Source organism: Peromyscus eremicus, chromosome 1, assembly GCF_949786415.1.
Source record: "Peromyscus eremicus chromosome 1, PerEre_H2_v1, whole genome shotgun sequence".
NCBI lineage: Eukaryota > Metazoa > Chordata > Mammalia > Rodentia > Cricetidae > Peromyscus > Peromyscus eremicus.
Window position 1 is genome coordinate 182,718,339 of NC_081416.1, and position 18,948 is coordinate 182,737,286.

The 18,948-nt window shown below is 43.8% G+C and overlaps 1 protein-coding gene across 2 annotated transcripts; it reads right to left on the bottom strand.

Annotated features, from left to right (window-relative positions):
- Positions 1-5,237: 5,237 nt before the first annotated feature.
- LOC131893707 (leukocyte immunoglobulin-like receptor subfamily B member 3) lies at positions 5,238-12,524 on the bottom strand. Of its 2 annotated transcripts, XM_059243817.1 has the most exons (10): positions 12,491-12,524; positions 12,292-12,327; positions 11,829-12,113; positions 11,388-11,693; positions 10,130-10,414; positions 9,698-10,003; positions 9,205-9,501; positions 8,659-8,961; positions 8,310-8,360; positions 5,238-5,374 (listed from the first exon to the last, which is right to left on the bottom strand). In XM_059243817.1, exons 1-10 carry the CDS (start codon positions 12,522-12,524, stop codon positions 5,238-5,240), a joined length of 2,040 nt encoding a protein of 679 aa, XP_059099800.1. The 2 variants fall into 2 exon arrangements, with proteins under 2 accessions (XP_059099800.1, XP_059099807.1); XM_059243824.1 differs by lacking the exon at positions 8,310-8,360.
- Between the last annotated feature and the right edge of the window lie 6,424 nt (positions 12,525-18,948).

Below are 18,948 nucleotides of genomic sequence, written 5' to 3' on the forward strand. Positions count from 1 at the left end.
CTGAAATCAATAAAATAGAAACAAAGAGAACAATACAAAAAATTAATGAAACAAAGAGTTGGTTCTTTGAGAAAATCAACAAGATAGACAAGCCCTTATCCAAACTAACCAAAAGACAGAGAGAGAGCATCCAAATCAACAAAATCAGAAATGAACAGGGGGACATAACAACAGACATTGAGGAAATCCAGAGAATCATCAGGTCATACTTCAAAAACCTCTATTCCACAAAACTGGAAAACCTAAAAGAAGTGGATAATTTTCTGGATAGGTACCACATACCTAAATTAAATCAAGACCAGATAAACTATTTAAATAGTCCAATAACCCCTAACGAAATAGAAACAGTCATTAAAAGTCTCCCAACCAAAAAAAGGCCAGGACCAGATGGTTTCAGTGCAGAATTCTACCAGATCTTCAAAGAAGAGTTAATACCAATACTCTCTAAATTGTTCCATACAATAGAAACAGAAGGAACATTACCGAACTCCTTCTATGAGGCTACAATTACCCTGATTCCCAAACCAAACAAGGATACAACAAAGAAAGAGAACTACAGACCGATCTCCCTCATGAACATTGATGCAAAAATACTCAATAAAATACTGGCAAACAGACTCCAAGAACACATCAAAACAATTATCCACCATGATCAAGTAGGATTCATTCCAGGGTTGCAAGGATGGTTCAACATACGAAAGTCTGTCAATGTGATACACCATATAAACAAACTCAAAGAAAAAAACCACATGATCATCTCACTAGATGCTGAAAAGGCATTTGACAAGATCCAACTCCCCTTCATGATAAAGGTCTTGGAGCGATCAGGAATACAGGGAACATACCTAAACATAATAAAGGCAATTTACAGCAAGCCAACAGCCAACATCAAATTAAATGGAGAGAAACTCAAAGCAATTCCACTAAAATCAGGAATGAGGCAAGGCTGTCCACTCTCCCCATACTTATTCAATATAGTACTTGAAGTTCTAGCCAGAGCAATAAGACAACATAAGGAGATTAAGGGGATACAAATTGGAAAGGAAGAAGTCAAGCTTTCCCTATTTGCAGATGACATGATAGTATACTTGAGCAACCCCAAAGATTCCACCAAGGAACTGATACAACTTATAAACACCTTCAGCAACATAGCAGGATACAAGATCAACTCAAAAAAATCAGTAGCCCTCCTATATACAATGGACAAAAAAGCGGAGAAGGAAATCAGAGATACATCACCCTTTACTATAGCCAAAAATGACATAAAATACCTTGGGGTAACACTAACCAAACAAGTGAAGGACCTATATGACAAGAACTTTAAGTCCCTGAAAAAAGAAATTGAAGAAGATGTCAGAAAATGGAAAGATCTCCCATGCTCATGGATAGGCAGAACTAACATAGTAAAAATGGCAATCTTACCAAAAGCAATCTACAGATTCAATGCAATCCCCATCAAAATACCAACACAATTCTTCACAGACCTGGAAAGAATAATACTCAACTTTATATGGAAAAACAAAAAACCCAGGATAGCCAAAATAATCCTGTACAATAAAACAACCTCTGGAGGCATCACGATCCCTGACTTCAAGCTGTACTATAGAGCTACAGTAATAAAAACAGCTTGGTACTGGCATAAAAACCGACATGTGGACCAATGGAATCGAATTGAAGACCCTGACATTAATCCGCACACCTATGAACATATAATTTTTGACAAAGAAGCCAAAAGTGCACAATGGAAAAAAGAAAGCATCTTCAACAAATGGTGCTGGCAAAACTGGATATCAACATGTAGAAGGCTGCAAATAGATCCATATCTATCACCGTGCACAAAACTTAAGTCCAAGTGGATCAAGGACCTCAACATAAATCCAGCTACTCTGAACCTGCTAGAAGAGAAAGTAGGAAGTAGTCTTGAACGCATTGGCATAGGAGACCACTTTCTAAATAGAACACCAGTAGCACAGACACTGAGAGAAACAATCAATCAATGGGACCTCTTGAAACTGAGAAGCTTTTGTAGGGCAAAGGATACGGTCAACAAAGCAAAGCGACAGCCTACAGAATGGGAAAAGATATTCACCAATCCCACATCTGACAGAGGACTGATATCCAGAATATATAAGGAACTCAAGAAATTAGACATCAAAATGCCCAACAGTCCAATTAAGAAATGGGCTATAGAACTAAACAGAGAATTCTCAACAGAGGAAACTCAAATGGCTGAAAGACATTTAAGGAATTGCTCAACATCCCTAATCATCAGGGAAATGCAAATCAAAACAACTCTGAGATACCACCTTATGCCTGTCAGAATGGCTAAGATCAAAAACACTGAAGACACCTTATGCTGGAGAGGATGTGGAGCTAGGGGAACTCTCCTCCACTGCTGGTGGGAATGCAAGCTTGTGCAACCACTTTGGAAATCAATATGGCGATTTCTTAGAAAATTGGGAATCCATCTCCCCCAAGATCCAGCTATACCACTCTTGGGCATATACCCAAGGAATGCTCAACCACACCACAAGAGCACTTGTTCAGCTATGTTCATATCAGCATTGTTTGTAATAGCCAGAACATGGAAACAACCTAGATGCCCTTCAACTGAAGAATGGATAAACAAAATGTGGTACATATACACAATGGAATACTACTCAGCAGAGAAAAACAATGACATCATGAGGTTTGCAGACAAATGGATGGACCTAGAAAAAATCATCCTGAGTGAGGTATCCCAGACTCAGAAAGGCAAACATGGTATGTACTCACTCATAACAGGATACTAGATGTGGAACAAGGATGACTGGACTGCTACTCACATCACCAGGCAGGCTACCTGGAAAACAGGACCCTAAGAAAGACACAGGGATCGCCCAATGACAGAGAAATGGAATGAGATCTACATGAACAGCCTGGACATGAGTGGGGGTAGTGAAGGGCGAGGGGCGAGGGAAAGAGAGCTTGGGTGAGTGGGAGATCCCAGCTGGATCAACAACAGAGAGGGAGAACAAGGAATAGGAGACCATGGTAAATGAAGACCACATGAGAATAGGAAGAAACAAAGTGCTAGAGAGGCCCAAAGAAATCCACAAAGATACCCCCACAACAGACTGCTGGCAATGGTCGAGAGACAGTCCGAACTGACCTACTCTGGTGATGGGATGGCCAAACACCCTAATTGTCGTGCTAGAAACCTCATCCAACTACTGAGGGATCTGGATGCAGAGATCCATGACTAGGCCCCAGGTGGATCTCTGGGAGTCCAATTAGCGAGAATGAGGAGGGTTTATATGAGAGAGAATTGTTGAGACCAAGGTCGGATCAAGCACAGAGACAAATAGCCAAACAAATGGAAACACATGAAATATGAACCAATGGCTGAGGGGTCACCATCTGGATCAGGCCCTCTGAATGGGTGAGACAGTTGATTGGCCTGATCTGTTTGGGAGGCATCCAGGCAGTGGCACCGGGTCCTGTGCTCATTGCATGAGTCGGCTGTTTGAAACCTGGGGCCTATGCAGGGTCCCTTGGCTTGGCCTGGGAGAAGGGGACTGGACCTACCTGGACTGAGTCCACCAGGTTGATCTCAGTCTGTGGGGAAGGCTTTGCCCTGGAGGAGACTGGAATGGGGGGCGGGCTGGGGGGAAGGTGAGGGGGGTGGGAGGGGGGAGAACAAGGGAATCTGTGGCTGATATGTAGAACTTAATTGTATTGCAAAATAAAATTAAAAAAAAAGAGGCAGAAAAAAAAATGAAAAGAACACCTCTTGAAAAAGTAGAATTTATCCATTCATGTAAATCCCTTCCAACATTGTAAACCATATGGTATTAATGATCGTAACAGGGTTAAAATTAAAAGCATATATAATGGAGGCAGTTTTTGATGAAGAGTTAGTATTTGTGAGTGTCCCACAACCATTTATCATGAACAGTCACAGGAAATTAGACACAGAGACCCTTCAGAGTCAGACTAATTAATGTATCAAAATACCAATGTTAGTATCATTCTGAATTGTGAAAAGGTAGAAATTTTCATTAAGTCTTGAAGATAAGAGTCACCTCTCTTCACATATTTTCAGCTTTGTACTTGAAGACTTAGCTAAAACAGAAACCTAAGTATAGGATTAAAGAGAGAGAGGGGAATAAATACCACTGTCATTGTGTGAACGTAACATGATTGTCTATGTAGAAATTATGAATCATTGTAGAATAAGTCTTTCTAGTAAGGTGAATCTGGGATGATTGATTTGCAAGCCAATTGCTTTTTCATATATGAGAAATAGGCATTGGGGAATGAAATGAAAAACACACCAATCTCATTCAGGACTCACCACCCTCACACCTGTGATGTTACTTTGCTGTTGTGAAGGTTTCTTTGATGGGGTTATTTACAGTGGTTAGCAACTGCTACAAATCAGACATTTGTATTAAGAAAACACTGTTGGCCGGGCGGTGGTGGCACACGCCTTTAATCCCAGCACTCGGGAGGCAGAGCCAGGCGGATCTCTGTGAGTTCGAGGCCGGCCTGGGCTACCAAGTGAGTTCCAGGAAAGGTGCAAAGCTACACAGAGAAACCCTGTCTCGAAAAACCAAAAAAAAAAAAAAAAAAAAAAGAAAACACTGTCAAAGTCCTGTGCACACTGTCTTGTGAGACAGTCCATATTCCATCAGTGTGGTAACATTGGCTTTATATTTCAAGAGAAACTCCATGAAGAACATGTGTTGAAGCCTAAAAGGATGGAGGGTCACAAAGAGAGTTTTGAGACATCATAGGCAGAGTGAGTTTTAATTCTGGGCTCTGACTTTACTCGTCTTTTTTGTTATTGAGGTACATTCTCTATTTCTAGTTCAATAGAGAGACGCTTCTGCCACAGAGAATGTGACAATTTATTAAAATGCAAAATGATGCATGGGGAGGTGAAGAAAAAATGTACAGAAATGAGGAGGTAAGCCAGGCAGATGGGACAGGATATTTCCTCACTGTATAGATCAATAAAGGAGTTGGTTCAGTCAGCAAACACCCACAGTAGGTGGAGGGATGTCAACTTATTTGCTGAGGAAGGATCACATCACACCCAAGGTTACCTCTGCACCCAAATCACATTTGCTCCCTGGACATTCTCTCTCCAGTTCCTCAGTGTAAGAACTGGATTTTCTTATGGAATTCTTGGGATCATCACATTTATTTCCCAGACTCTTGAACCTTGAGAGATGTACTTCTTTCTTCTCTGATTACTTCTCAGCTGCATGGACGATCTGCCTCTGGCTGCCCCAAGCCTCAAAGACCAGAATCCCAATGACTATGAGGATCATGGCAGCAAACCCCATCCTGATGAGATTCTCCACTGTGTGATCCTGGATCTCTGAGGCTGTGGTTGTGGACAAAGAAATTACAGAGGTTACTGATGGTCAAATGTTCTCAAGATAACTAAATGTCTACCCAGATCCCCTGCCTTACTGTGACAAAACCTGGAACCTCTGCTTCCAGTGTCATGACTTTAAATTCTCTTTGTTCAACTGTGTTGGGTTTAGGCATGTTCTGGGATGGACTGAAAATCTCAACTGATTCTGAGAACAGAAGAAGCGAAATAGGATGTGTGTGTGCTTAAGAGAGCTGGGTGTTTCTTCTGCATTCTACTTTCATTTATTGTAAATACCAATAATACTCATCCTAAAAGCTCATGAAGTCTTGAATGAATCTTTTCACTTTTATAACTGGACTCCCTCTCTTATTTTTTAAAAATACATTTATTTATTTATTTATTTATTTATTTATTTATTTATTTATTTGTTTGTTTGTTTATGTTACATCCCAGCTACAGTTCCCGCTACTCTTCTCAGTCACTCCTCCTCAGTCCCTCTGTTCTCAGCCTTGAATCCACTCCTCCATTTCTGTTTAGGAAAGGGCAGGTCTCCCATGAGTATCAACAACACATGGCATATAGTTGAGGTAAGACTGAGCACTTCCCCATGTATTAAGGTGGGGTAAAGTACCAAGTATGTGGAGTAGGGTCCCCAAAGCCAGTAAAAGATTCAGAGACCGTCTCTGTTCCCACTAGGAGTTCTTACTAGATTCTTCAGGACCACTGTGAAAACCCCTGAAAACAGTAAATTCAGAGTAGAAAAAATTGACAAGACATTCCAGGCACTGACCCCTGAGTCATGACACTGAGCAACCACAGGGCCATTCTGAATGTGGTATCTCTGTTTAGCTCAGAAGAGGTTGTGTGGACAACATTCTCAGTTTGGGGTGATTTCCTAAATGATTTTTTCTGAGTGTTTGTTCTCTTGTCCCACATAGACCTCCCATCTCTCCTGTGATCTGAGCCCTGCCCTGATCTGTTCTGAGTACCCAGGGACCACCTAGGGCTGGTCAAGGAGAAAAGAACTTCCAGTCTCTCAGAAATGAGATATAGTTCCTGCTAAGACTGAAAACATGTGTCTTGTTCATAAACTTTCCCTGATGCTCCTCCCCACATCAGACCAAGAAACTTCTCCATGTCCAGTTCAGGTAGGAGCACATCCTTCTGACATAGGTTGTCCTCCATCTCTTTCCTTTCACATATCATGTGGGAAATAAAGGTGTAGAGCAGAGTCATGCAGAGTGTGTGAAGTATGTGTGTATGTGTGTGTGTGTGTGTGTGTGTGTGTGTGTGTGTGTGTGTGTGTGTATGTGTGTGTGTGTGTGAAGCAGGAAAGAGTTTATTGTACATCTCTGGGCTTTCACCAAATATTTCCCCCAAAGGCATGGCTAGCCCACACTAGGTATAAATGTCAAGACTGACATATGTAACCCTTACTTTTCTCCTCATTACAAATAATAGTCATTGAGACAAACAGGACAGTTATAGTGTGAAGAGATAGTGGGGACTCAATGGTCAATGATATATTGTCCCCTTGAGGTCCTGTCCCTAAACCTTCTCTTGTTCAGATGAGCACACCAATGGCAGGCAGAGGACATTCTTAGCTGTCACCCCTCAAAACTAGGCTGAACCCATACAGTCTCAGTTCCTCAATTTCACCCTGAAGAGAAATGTTGCAGACTCCACAAAGCAATAGATTTTGACTTGGACTGCTGGATTTAATTTGCTTAATGTGATCATTGTTATGTTCAGGTTCTTATGACAAATTCTATTTGGTAGTGTTGAGCTATGGATGTGGATCTGTTTTGAACAGAAAAAAGTATAGCAGGGTCTGTACTTACTCCACCGAGGCTATCTCCTACCATAGATACCCTGTGGGTCATAAAAACATTGAGAGCAAAGGTCTGTGAATACTGATAAGTGTAGGGTGATGAGCAGAGTTTGTCACTGGGGACTGGTTTCTGCCTAGTATCTTATATCTGTCTGTGGCCTCCCCAAGATGCTTTTTTTAGACTACCAGAAACCATTCAGGAACTGTAGTGAGCATTCCTAGAAATATTTATGTTGGCCTCCACCATCATGAGGGTGAATATCCATCTGGCTGACACTCTGCAGGATTTGTAACTCAATCCTAGCCAATAATTGTTGTAAATGTATAACCTGATGTGTCCTTTATCTCAGAAAATTCTGGACACCTCACCTTGGACCATGAGCTCCACATGGCCACTGGCACATGACATCAGGTAGAGAGATGAATTGATTTGTTCATAGCACCTGTAGGTGCCCTTGATAGTGTAGGTCACAGAACTCATGGAGAATCCTAGAACCAACCTTCATGATCTAGAGGGAGGTGTCCTGAATGCCCTTGCGTGGCCCTGTGCCTCACCCTTGCACATGTTACCACAGCTGTGGGACAGCTCCACTTCATAATCAGGTTCTGGAGGATTCTTCTTTCAAGAGAAGCCAAGGCCAGAACTGAAAGAAACTTAAGGGTGTGGGCCTCTAACTTCCATTTATAAACAGAGAAGCAGCTTTCTGGAAACAGAAGGATTTGTCCAGTTCTGCACCTCTAGAAGCAACTGTATTAAGATCATAACTAGGTATTGTCCATCAGGGCCCCTCATTCCAATAGGGTCTTTACATAGCTTCCTTGGGTATGACTCCATGCAGATGAGATGTTTGTTTTTAGTTCCTTTAGTGGCAGGATGGGGAAGTGAGTGTCTGGGTTTCCTGTTCACGTCACCCACCTGACCCATCCTCCAGGCTGAGCCTAAACATCTCTGGATGCCACCTTCTGTAGCACAAACTAATCCCTGGGTTTCTGAACTCTCCATTGGGATCTCTGTTCACTCCCACATGCATAAGCTGAAGTGAGAACTTTTCTGGGCTAAGAGCCAGGAGCTCCATGGGTATTCAGCATACTCCCTTCACTGATACTCACCATCTGTTGGCATGGGTCTTGAGGGTGGCAGGCTGGAGGCTCCAAAGGATCCTAGGAAAACGAGCAAGAGGAGAGTGAGAGTTAGGTGAATACTGAGGAATCTGCCTTGGCTAACTTTTCAACATCTGCTATGAAACATCCCCATGATCTTCATGCTGTCTACCCCAAACCTACATTGCAATAGAGGGTGGAGTAGACATTACTGGAAGGACCTCTGCTGGCATTTACTTCTCTGGCAGGGAAAGTGCCTTCTGACTAACCTTCCTATTGTCCCCTTAATCCCACTCAAGTCAAGGATTCTCCTAGGGTTTGAATTGTAAGTCACACTGAGAGTTCAGTGTCACCTCACCTGAGACCATGAGCTCCACAGGGTCACTGGCATATGACAACAGGTAGGGAGATGAGTCTTGAGATCCATAGCACCTGTAGGTGCCTGAGAGGTCAGAGGTCACAGCACTCATGGAGAATTCTGCCTGGAAATCCCAAGCTTCAGACTTTGATTTTAGTCGCTGGGGTTGTTGGGCTGCTCCCTCCTTGGACAGAATGAAAGTGTCCACCTGGTCTGTTGACTGACACAGCAGGGTCACGTTGTCTCCAGAGTGTACTGTGGAGTTAGGCTTCACTGAGAGGGAAGGACTGAAGGGAAGCTGTCCTGAAGAGAAGAGGGAGGATGAGAGGTTGTCTTCATTGTTCTGAGCTGACACCTCTCCTGTGTCTGCCCTGAACACCTGGGAATCTGTCTCTTTTCTCTGACTTAGGCCCTCTCCTGTTCTCCTGCCTCTACATCTGTTTCTGAATAAGATCCCTGTCCCTCATCCCAGCCATCTCCATCTTAACTCCCCCAGGAGAGCCTATGCAGAGGTTAAGTACCTGAGGGAATCTGTTTAGCCCTCACCTGTGATCAGGATGTCCAGGGAGTCACTGGAGGCTGACCACTCAGAGGAGAGGTTGTGTGCACCATAGCATCTGTATTGGCCTCCGGTAGATCTGCTCACAGGGCCCAGTGTGAAGTTGGCCAAGGAGAGGCCTCTCTGGGTCCACTGGAAAACATGCTGGGTGAAGTCAGCTCTCCCCAACTTGTATAGGGCAAATCTGTCATAGTTGATGTCAGAGCAACACTGCAGGGTGAGGCTCTTCCCAGGGTCCAGGATAAGGCCTTGGTGAGTCAGCAAGGAGGGCTTCTTGGACAGACCTAGAGGGAATGTGACAGGCTAGTGATTGAGGAGCTGATTTTTACCAACCACTTATCCCCTTCCATCCTGCCCTGCACACGTCACTGCTTCTCGCCAGGAGTGGGGCTCTGGCTCAGCCACCAGGCTCTTCCTCAACCTCTCTCTACCTGCAACTACCCAGTGGGACAGGATTGGTCAATGGTGGGGCTGACTCACCTGAGATATGTATTTCCAGGAGTTCACTGGGTACTGACCACAACTGTGGGGTATGGTTGTAGTAACCATAACATCTGAATGTCCTTCTGTGGTCTGGTGTTACATGATCTATAGAGAACAAGGCTTGCCACCGCCTGATACTGGGTATAAAGTGTGAGTTCTGAGAGCTGAGGAACTTCTGATCTTCCTCGATAAGAATGAACTTGTCATATCCATGATATGAGAAACACTGGAGGGTTATGTTCCCTCCTAAAGTCACCACAGGGCAGGGCAGGGCTCTCAGGCTGGGTTTGTTGTAGTGGATTCCTAGGAGAGAAGGAGGCAGCCTGTTCCATGGACTCACACAGCATCCATGTTCTCCAGGGCCAGGCTGTGGGAGGGGAATACTCCTGAGAGCAGAGCCTGGGGCTGAGACCCTGACTGTCCCCTCACCTGTCACCACCAGTTCCAGGATGTCACTGTGCTCTGACCAGCCAGTTGAGCTGTAACAGTAACAGCGATATTGTCCCCCATGTTGCTGTGTCACTGAAGGGATGGAGAACTTGGCCTTGTTCTCAGGCTTCTCTGGGGTCTGTATGTCCCAGGGTTTTTGGCTTCCCTCTTTATGCAGAACATATATTTCTGCATCCAGGGTCCCCTCACACCAGATAGTCATGTGACTTCCTAAGCTGACCACAGAGCCTGGCTCAGCTTTGATGGTGGGTTTGTGGAGGGTCCCTGCAAGGAAGTAGGAGAGAGGAGGTGGGTGTGTCTGACAGTGGCACAGAGAAAGTCTCACTTGTGGATGGCACTTTTATTTTCTTTAAATTTTCTTCTGTCATACAATACATCCCAACAGCAGCCTTCTCACCTCCCCTCTTGCCCAGATCCACTACTTTTCTGTTTCCTTTTAAGTAGAGAAGAGGCTTCCCAGTGATATTAATCAAATATATATAACAGCATGCAATAAATCTAGGCACACACCCTCATATTAAGGCTGTACAAGTCAATCCAATAGGAAGAAAAGTATCTCACATGCAGGCAAAGAGTTAGAGATTTCTCCATCCCATTGCTATGAGTTTAATAAAAACCATAGCTAGCCAGGCAGTGGTGGCACACGCCTTGAATGCCAGCACTCAGGAGACAGATGCAGGGAGATTTCTGTGTGTTCAAGGCCAGCCTGGTCTACAGAGTGAGTTCCAGGACAGACAGAGCTACACAGTGAAACTCTACAAAAACAAACAAAATAGAATCCAGGGTAAACCACCACAGTATGTGTGCAGAGAGGGTCTAGGGCAGACCCATGTAGACTCCATGGCTGCTGCTTCAACTCTGTGAGCCATCATAACCCTGCTTAGTAGATTCTGTGGGCCATGTTCTCTTGGTGTCCTTAACCATTGTGGTTCCTACAATACGTCCTCCCTTTCTTCTGTGGATTTCCCCAAGCTCTTGTGGACGGTACATGAGCTGATCCAGAGTAAGAGAAGACCCCATAAAAATTCATCTCTGTCCTGGACCTCCTGTGCTTTGCTGTTACTGTCTGTCTTGGATTCTGTATCTTGTGTCCCACTCTCTCTACCATGCTCTGTGTCAATGGGCTAAGGAGCCCTGACTGCTCACACATGTCACACACCACACACCACTCACCAAGGCCTCCCTGAGCATCTCTATCATTTCAGCATCATTCTAGGCAAAGGCTGAGGTTCCTCACCTGAGAAGAGGAGCTCCAGAGGGTCACTAGGTTCTGACCACACCAGTGGGCTTCTCGGGTAATTGCTGTAGCATTGGAATGTCCACCTGTGGTTGGAGGTCACAGGGCCCACAGAGTACATGGCCTGGTAGTGTTGAATAGAGTATTTGTACTCTGAATCCAGCATTTGGGAGATATTCCGTGTTCCTTTCCCAGTCAGAATGAACCTGTGGTATTGTAGTTTTGAGACACACTGGAGGGTTACATGTCCTCCCTCAGACACCACAGGGCTGGGCTGGGCTGACAGGCTGGGTTTACTGTGTGCTCCTAGGAGTGAAGGAGAAATCAATTAAATCTATCAGACCTCATTTTCCTGCTTGGCTCTGGGTGGGGTTAGCCCTGTGAACAGACCCACTTCTTGACAGTCAAGGCTGAGGCTGGGGACCTTGTGTGTCCTCTCACCTGTCACCACCAGCTCCAGGGAGTCACTGAACTCTGACCATCCATCATGAGTCTGATAGCCACATTGATATCGCCCTGCATGATTGCAGTCTATTTTTGGGATTGAGAATTCAACCTTTTTCTTAGGATTCTGTGGAATCTCTGTACTCCGTAGATACTGGTATCCCTCTTTATAGAGTATGTACTGTTTGGCTCCTCTGGTCCCCTCACACAAGAAGGTTACTGTAGTCTGCTTGTAGACCACAGAGTCTGGTTGTACTCTGAGGATAGGTTTAGGGAGGTCCTCTGCAAGGAAAAGAGCAGCTGGTACCCAGGACAGCCATCTTCAGACGGCAGCCTCCAACCCCAACCCTCCAGCCATGCCCAGGGGCAGCACACGTGTTGTTCTCCATCCTCACTGCCCAGGCATGGCTGCAGGAATGATGAGAAGTGAAGGTCAGGAAATCTGCAGACACTCACTCACCTGCCGGCACTGGGGTCCCCAGGCCCAGAGTCAGTCCTGGAAGAGAGTTCCCTGTGAGAGATTTGTCCCTGAAGCTTGAGCAGTTCCTCCCCTCTGCAGAACCTCCTGAGACCCTGGGGTTTCCTGATGGACCAGTGCTGGGCTGTGGGGCAGCATCAACCCTAGACCACAGTATCCCCTCCCCCTGTGCACATCTCACCCAGACAGAGCAGGGCTGTGAAGGTGAAGGTCATGGCATCTCCTCCTGGAGGCTGCAACTGTGATTATGGGCAGAGCTCCAGAGACAGCCTAGAGGGATAGGAGACACAGGGTGTGGCCGCTGAAGGCTGGACACTCAATATGACATGGTTGTACTAGAGTAGCCCCACAGGAAGGGGAAGTGCCCTCCTCAGGCGCCAGGCTCTGACTTCCCCAAGGCTGTGACTATGTCAGATAGTAGACTCCGCAATCAATTCTTTTATGGATGACATTTCCATAACCCCATAATTTTCTGTCTCATTTTGTCCTAATCTTTGTGAGGGCCAGATGGTATCAGACATGTATGACTATTACACATAAGAAGTATAAATTTAGCCAGGTGGTGGTGGCACAAGCTTTTAATCCCAGAACTTGAGAGGCAGAGCCAGGTGGATCTCTCTGAATTTGAGCCCAGCTTGGTCCAGCAAGACCTAGGACAGGCACCAAAACTACACAAGAAATCCTATCTCGGAAAAAGAAAAAGAAATATAAATGTGCGTATGAGTTTGCTTTATTCATTTTCAGTTTTTTTATTTGAAATACTTACACATATTCAACATGTTTGAAGGTTTGTGTGAAGATTCTCTTTGTGTACATCTTTATGGAATAAAATGTGTAATCCTCTTCCTCAGAGTCTCAAGTGCTGGGTTATAAATGTGCACCACTATTTCTGGTTGTTCTTTTTTGATATGTTTACTTTCCATTACAACTTTAAATTACACTTATTTATTATTTACACTTATTTCTTTAGATCACACTTACGTTTTCTTTATGTGTATACATTCACATGTGCCACAGCACACACAGGAAGGTCAGAGGACAAGTACAGAAGGCAGTTTTCTCATTACACAGTACGGATCAGAGTCAGGGTTGAAGGTTGGCAGCAGCACTTACACACTGGTCTGTGTCACTAGGTCCAATCTTAGCATCATCCCTTCTTTGTCCTTCTGCTTTAGTTTAAAAAATCACCAGATCTCAGGCGTCTTAAGCCAAACAAGTACCCGTTTTATTTGACTTTCTTGGGGCGCAGGCTGTTGATGTGGCCACCCTTCTTCTTGAAGCATTTGACCGCACAAGGGTGCAGATGTGGGCAGCACTTGGGCAGCGGTGCATGGCCTTGTCACAGTAGTACTTCTGCAGAAACAGTCAAAGGGATGGCTCTATGATGCTACCACAAAGGGGCAGCACCAGGTGCAGAGTTGGACTCTTTCTAGACTTTGCCATTGGCTAGGGTGCAGCCATGCTCTATCTGCTGGTAGCAATTACCAGCTACTGCTGGTCAGGTGGGATGCCTCCCTTGTCATGGATCTTGGCCTTGCCATTCTCCATGGAGTGACTGGGCTCAACGTCAATGGTGATGGTCTTCCCCTTCAGGGCTTTGCCAATGATCTGCATGTTGGTATTTGTTGGCAACATAGATGAAGAGAAAGAGAACTCAGTAAAAATATTTTATTTCCTTTTACTTTTGGAGCTAGACATTGATGGCATGACCTCCAGTGTTCTCCTACTCCTGAGCCATACTCCACCCCTGAGCCACATCTAATTTATCCTGAAATTTTCAATTTCTGATCTTAAAAATTTTCATCTGCTATCTTTTTCTTATCCTTATGGGTTTAATTATTTTTGTTGTTGATAAGAGACAGGATCTCTCTGTGGAATCCTGGCTGTCCTAGAGCTAGTTATGTAGACCAGGATGAGTGGGAAATCACAGAAATCCTCCTGCCTGTGCTTCCCAAGTGTTTAGATTAAAGGTGTGGACCACCAAACCTGGCCATAAAGTTTAATTTTTTGACATATTTTAAAATAATTTATTGTGAAAACATTACATTACAATACACTTCGTTTCTATATTGCATTAATAATTCATTTTAGGTTTTAATTTTTTAATTGTTTGAAAATATCATATCAATGTGTATTGTGTTTTGATGGAATGCATCCTCCCACGTCTTCCCTTCTCCCTCACCCTCTCTTGCTGGTTCCTTCCTCACTGACCTGATTTTCTTTTTGATTCCTTCTGTGACCTGCTAGTTGTTAAATATCCACTGCCCTTTGTTACACACCTAACTTTCTATTTTCTTCTTCCCATGCAGCTCAATTTGTGCTTCCCATATTCTTGGGCATATTACCAGGGTCCACACCATTAAAGAAAACTGACTCTTCTTCTCCCAGTAGATATCAAATGCCGATAGCTATTTATCTGTGGGTGGCATTTGATGTTCATCTCCCATCCCCATACTGTATTTGTTCTGCATTGAGCTTACATTGGGCTTGTAGACTTGTAGATATCATCACAACCAAGGTAAGCTCAGATTTTCAACCCTGTTGCAGTGCCCAGATAAAGAGTTTATTTTTCAAACTCCTCTTTCGTAATGATCCCATGCTAGGAATGTGTCACATGCGGAAAATTATCAAACTTAGCATCACTTCAAGGGATGGGTCCAGGACATACGCATGTCCTGTTTCTCACATGGAGAATGAGATTGAGGTCACTGAGTATGTTCCTTTTTTTTGCTGAGCCCAAAGGACATCCTTAATTTCCTCTTTGTATCAATGTCAATATGAATAATTACTATCTTGAAAGTCTGCCTATGTATGTCCTTTACTAAATCAGAAAAAGCCTCACTTGGTAGAGTACTTGTGTGACATTCTTAGATCCCCAGTAAATAAATATGATATTGTGGCTCATGTCTTTTGACTTCATCATTCAGGAGTTAGAGCTAAGAGTACTGGTAGTTTAAGGAAACTCTTATTATGCAATGAGTTTGGGGTCAACTTGGGTTATATCAGGCCCTATCACATAAAAGGGAAAAAAAATTCCCTAGAGTATATGGTGAACACGATCAAATGCATTTTACGGGTGTAATTATCTTAAAAAAATAATGAAAATATATTTACTATAAAGATACCACACAAGGGATATGTCCAAATATTTCATTACATCCATTTCTAAGCAATATTCCTATCTTAGCACCTGCATCTTTTGTGCCCTGTGAGTTGTCGTGTCTGGTGTGTCTCACAGATACAGTGTCACTTTCCTGTTGATTTCATGGGCCTGATTTCAGGTCTTTCCTGACCTGAGAACAAGTGATGGGCCATGCCATTTGAACCCGTCATGGTTTCACTGAGTGTTGTGAGCTCATTCTCACTAACCTCCCCACAGGCATCTCTGTCAGTGAGAAGACAGGCTGCCCTCTTCTGGTTGTGTAGCAGGAGTTCCTGCAGAGCCTTGCAGCTGGCCTGTATTCTGTAGCACTGGGCTTTGATTTGTCATTTGTGATTGTTATCTTTTGTGTTGGATAACCTCTGTTTGAAGTATGTAAATCTTATCTGAGTTCTTCCCGAAATGTTCAAACCTACACATGACTTGGTTGTAGTAGGTATCAGAAAACTGAGACATCCTGGGCCTGAGAATTGCTTTGGCATTTGTCTTGTTTGGAAAGCTTCAGATAAGAGGTTTTGGTATGGGGAAATTGACTTGCTACTGTGTAAATTGTATAACAATAAAAAGGGCTGGTGTAAGCAAAAGTCAGACAGTTCACCAGAAGCTGGTTCCCCTACTCTGGCAAAATCCAAAATTCATCCTAGTGTGACCCTGTTTCTTCCATGGACCTGTGAGAAACTGAACATCCACACTTGACATGGTGAGATGAGCTCCAGGTGGTGAACTTGCCTCAGATGACTGACAGCCACACCTGGCATCTCATCCGTCCTCTCTGACACAGATGGTCAGATGTAGAGTTCCAGCAGAGGCATCTTGTTTGCTGGTGGATATGAACTCCCTGGGGTGTAGGGTCATGATTCTTCCCCAACTTTGACCCATAGCACTCCACATGGACCACAGTTACTGACCAATGGCCAGACAGATTCTGCTGGGTGAGTTCTGTAAACCTGTGTGTCCATCAGAGTTTGCCCAGCAAGAACGGTTCCTGTTGCTTCACAAACAGCTCATGGTGGAATGCGGGAGAGTCTCTGTCTTGAGTCCACCTCGGTACTGTGCAGAAACTAAATGGCTGGAACTTGAATGTAGGCTGTGTTTTTGTGACTCCAAATGCAACCATACCCTGTCTTGTGTCTTGTTTGTGGCAGTGATTGATTTTCTATACTTTTCCAAGTAGGTTCAGGTCTTGATTATTGACTTTTAATTAATTTCTTTTTCTTTTTCAGCTTGAGGAAACACACTTCCCATTATTTACATCATGTGAATGAAACATATACATCCACACCCTGCCACACATGCACACACACACACACACACACACACACACACACATACACACACACACGAGTGGAAATTTTACATTTTAAACTCAACCTTGAATTCTGGAGTTAGCTCATTTGGATCATGTCTATCATTCCATTCACATGTCTTGGTGTGTTTTCTGCTAATAATTATTTCAGCATTTTTAGTCCATCTTTAGACAGGAAGACAATTTCCACCCAGATTCATGATGGAAAGAGCAAGCTCCTGTCTTCTCCTAAGGACACCATCAGGCCTGGCTGCACTGACAGAGAAGGCTGTATAGAGAGCTGCATGAGAGAGAAGGGTGTTCAAACAACTTTCTACATTCTCTCGGCTGAAATCTCACCATGCCAGCCTCTGAGGACTTGTGTTTCTGTGTCTCTTATCACTTGGCCACTCCCATCACTCTGCTCCACAACTTTCTCCCTCCAGGAATTTTGAACATTTATTAGGTTTATGACCATATGGAATCCTGCAGTGGCTCCTTATGTGTGAAGTGTAGACTTCTGACAATACCTGCTGGACTCATCTAGGATAGAATGTTCAGCAGCTCCATTGCGGGCACAGAGAGAACTGTGCCCCCTTTCCTAGCTGCTCTCTGAACCCAAGGGGAAGTCAGACCATGAGAACCCAGCCTAAGCTTTTGTCCAGAGAATGCTGGGATATCAGTTTCTCCATATTTGAACATCAAAGAGACACTGGACAGTAAGTCTCTCAAATAGCCTAGAACAGATCATTTCTGGGCACTATTGATGAATGCCTGGGTACCCTTCTTTGGAGGATGGGCAATAGGTTCATTTTTACCCTATAGATGCCCCCTCCCATCCTCTGATGCAGGTCTCCCCTTATCTCACACTCTGACAAAGAAGAACTCAGCTTCACTCAGTAAAACTCCATCTGTGGCTCTCTTTAGTCCACAGCTATTTAAAGGACCTTCAGTGTTGGTCACAGTTGAGTGGCTTAGGCAGTTTGTGGGGCTTTGTCAGCTAAGTGGAGTTCCAGTCATGTTTTGGACCTAAGAAAATTCTGTGTCTGATTATGTAGAGATGTAACTGGGTCCATTAGGGATAAGAAACAGTGATTCTTGTAGCTAGAGTTTTCCTGCCTGGCCCACAGTCAGGACAAATCTCTCTCACCCGCCAGTCCCACAGCTGCTCAGACCAGACCAAGTAAACACAGAGACTTATATTGCTTACAAACTGTATGGTCATGGCAGGCTTCTTGCTAACTGTTCTTACAGCTTAAATTAATCCATTTCTATAAATCTATACCTTGCCATGTGGCTCGTGGCTTACCAGCATCTTCACTTGCTGCTTGTCATCATGGTGGCTGGCAGTGTCTCTCTCAGCCTTCCACTTCCCAGCTTTTTTCTCCTCCTTGTCCCACCTATACTTTCTGCTACTGACCAATCAGTAATTTATTTATTGACCAATCAGCAACACACTTAACATACAGACGATCCCACAGCACTTCCCCTTTTCTTTCTTTCTTTTTTTTTTTCAAAAAGGAAGGTTTTAACCTTAACTAAGTAAAATTATATATAATTTGGGAATTTGGGCTTAGCTTCTCTTACTACTTCCTGCTGGAGGGGGGTGCCGTATCTTATGGAGACACAAAGAAAATTTTAGGATTATGGAATAGTCCATGAGGCTGTATTGTCTGAGCCAGTTGCCTTCAAACCATTCTGGATGTTGGATCATCTGGGCCATGGTGTCATTGGAGACCTTTCAGGGGGTCTTGGCTGGTCAAACCTGATGTATCTTAATCTGGAACAAATCCATAGCCTCTGGCTTTCTGTGGGAACAAAAGCAGAGACTCTTTTCCAAAGCAACACATCCTTACATCCAAATTTTGAAGTCAAGGTATCTTTAAAATATACATATTGGTTTAACTCAACATCTTTTACGTACAAATGTTTTTCTGCAGCTAAAAATCCCAAAGACAACACAATTCAGATTCTCTGTGTAATATTCATCTTTACGTGGCTTATTTTTTATAGTAATTTTACTGTCTCTTTAAAGACTTTATTTTTTAAAACTATGTATTTGTTTATATAACTGTATATATCACCTTTTTTGTCTCTTTCAAGCCTACATATAGTTTGCAGACTCTACCTGAACAGCAAGTGTTTTTCTTTTTGAGAGACTCTGAGGATGAAGCCCCACCCTTACATTTGGGTT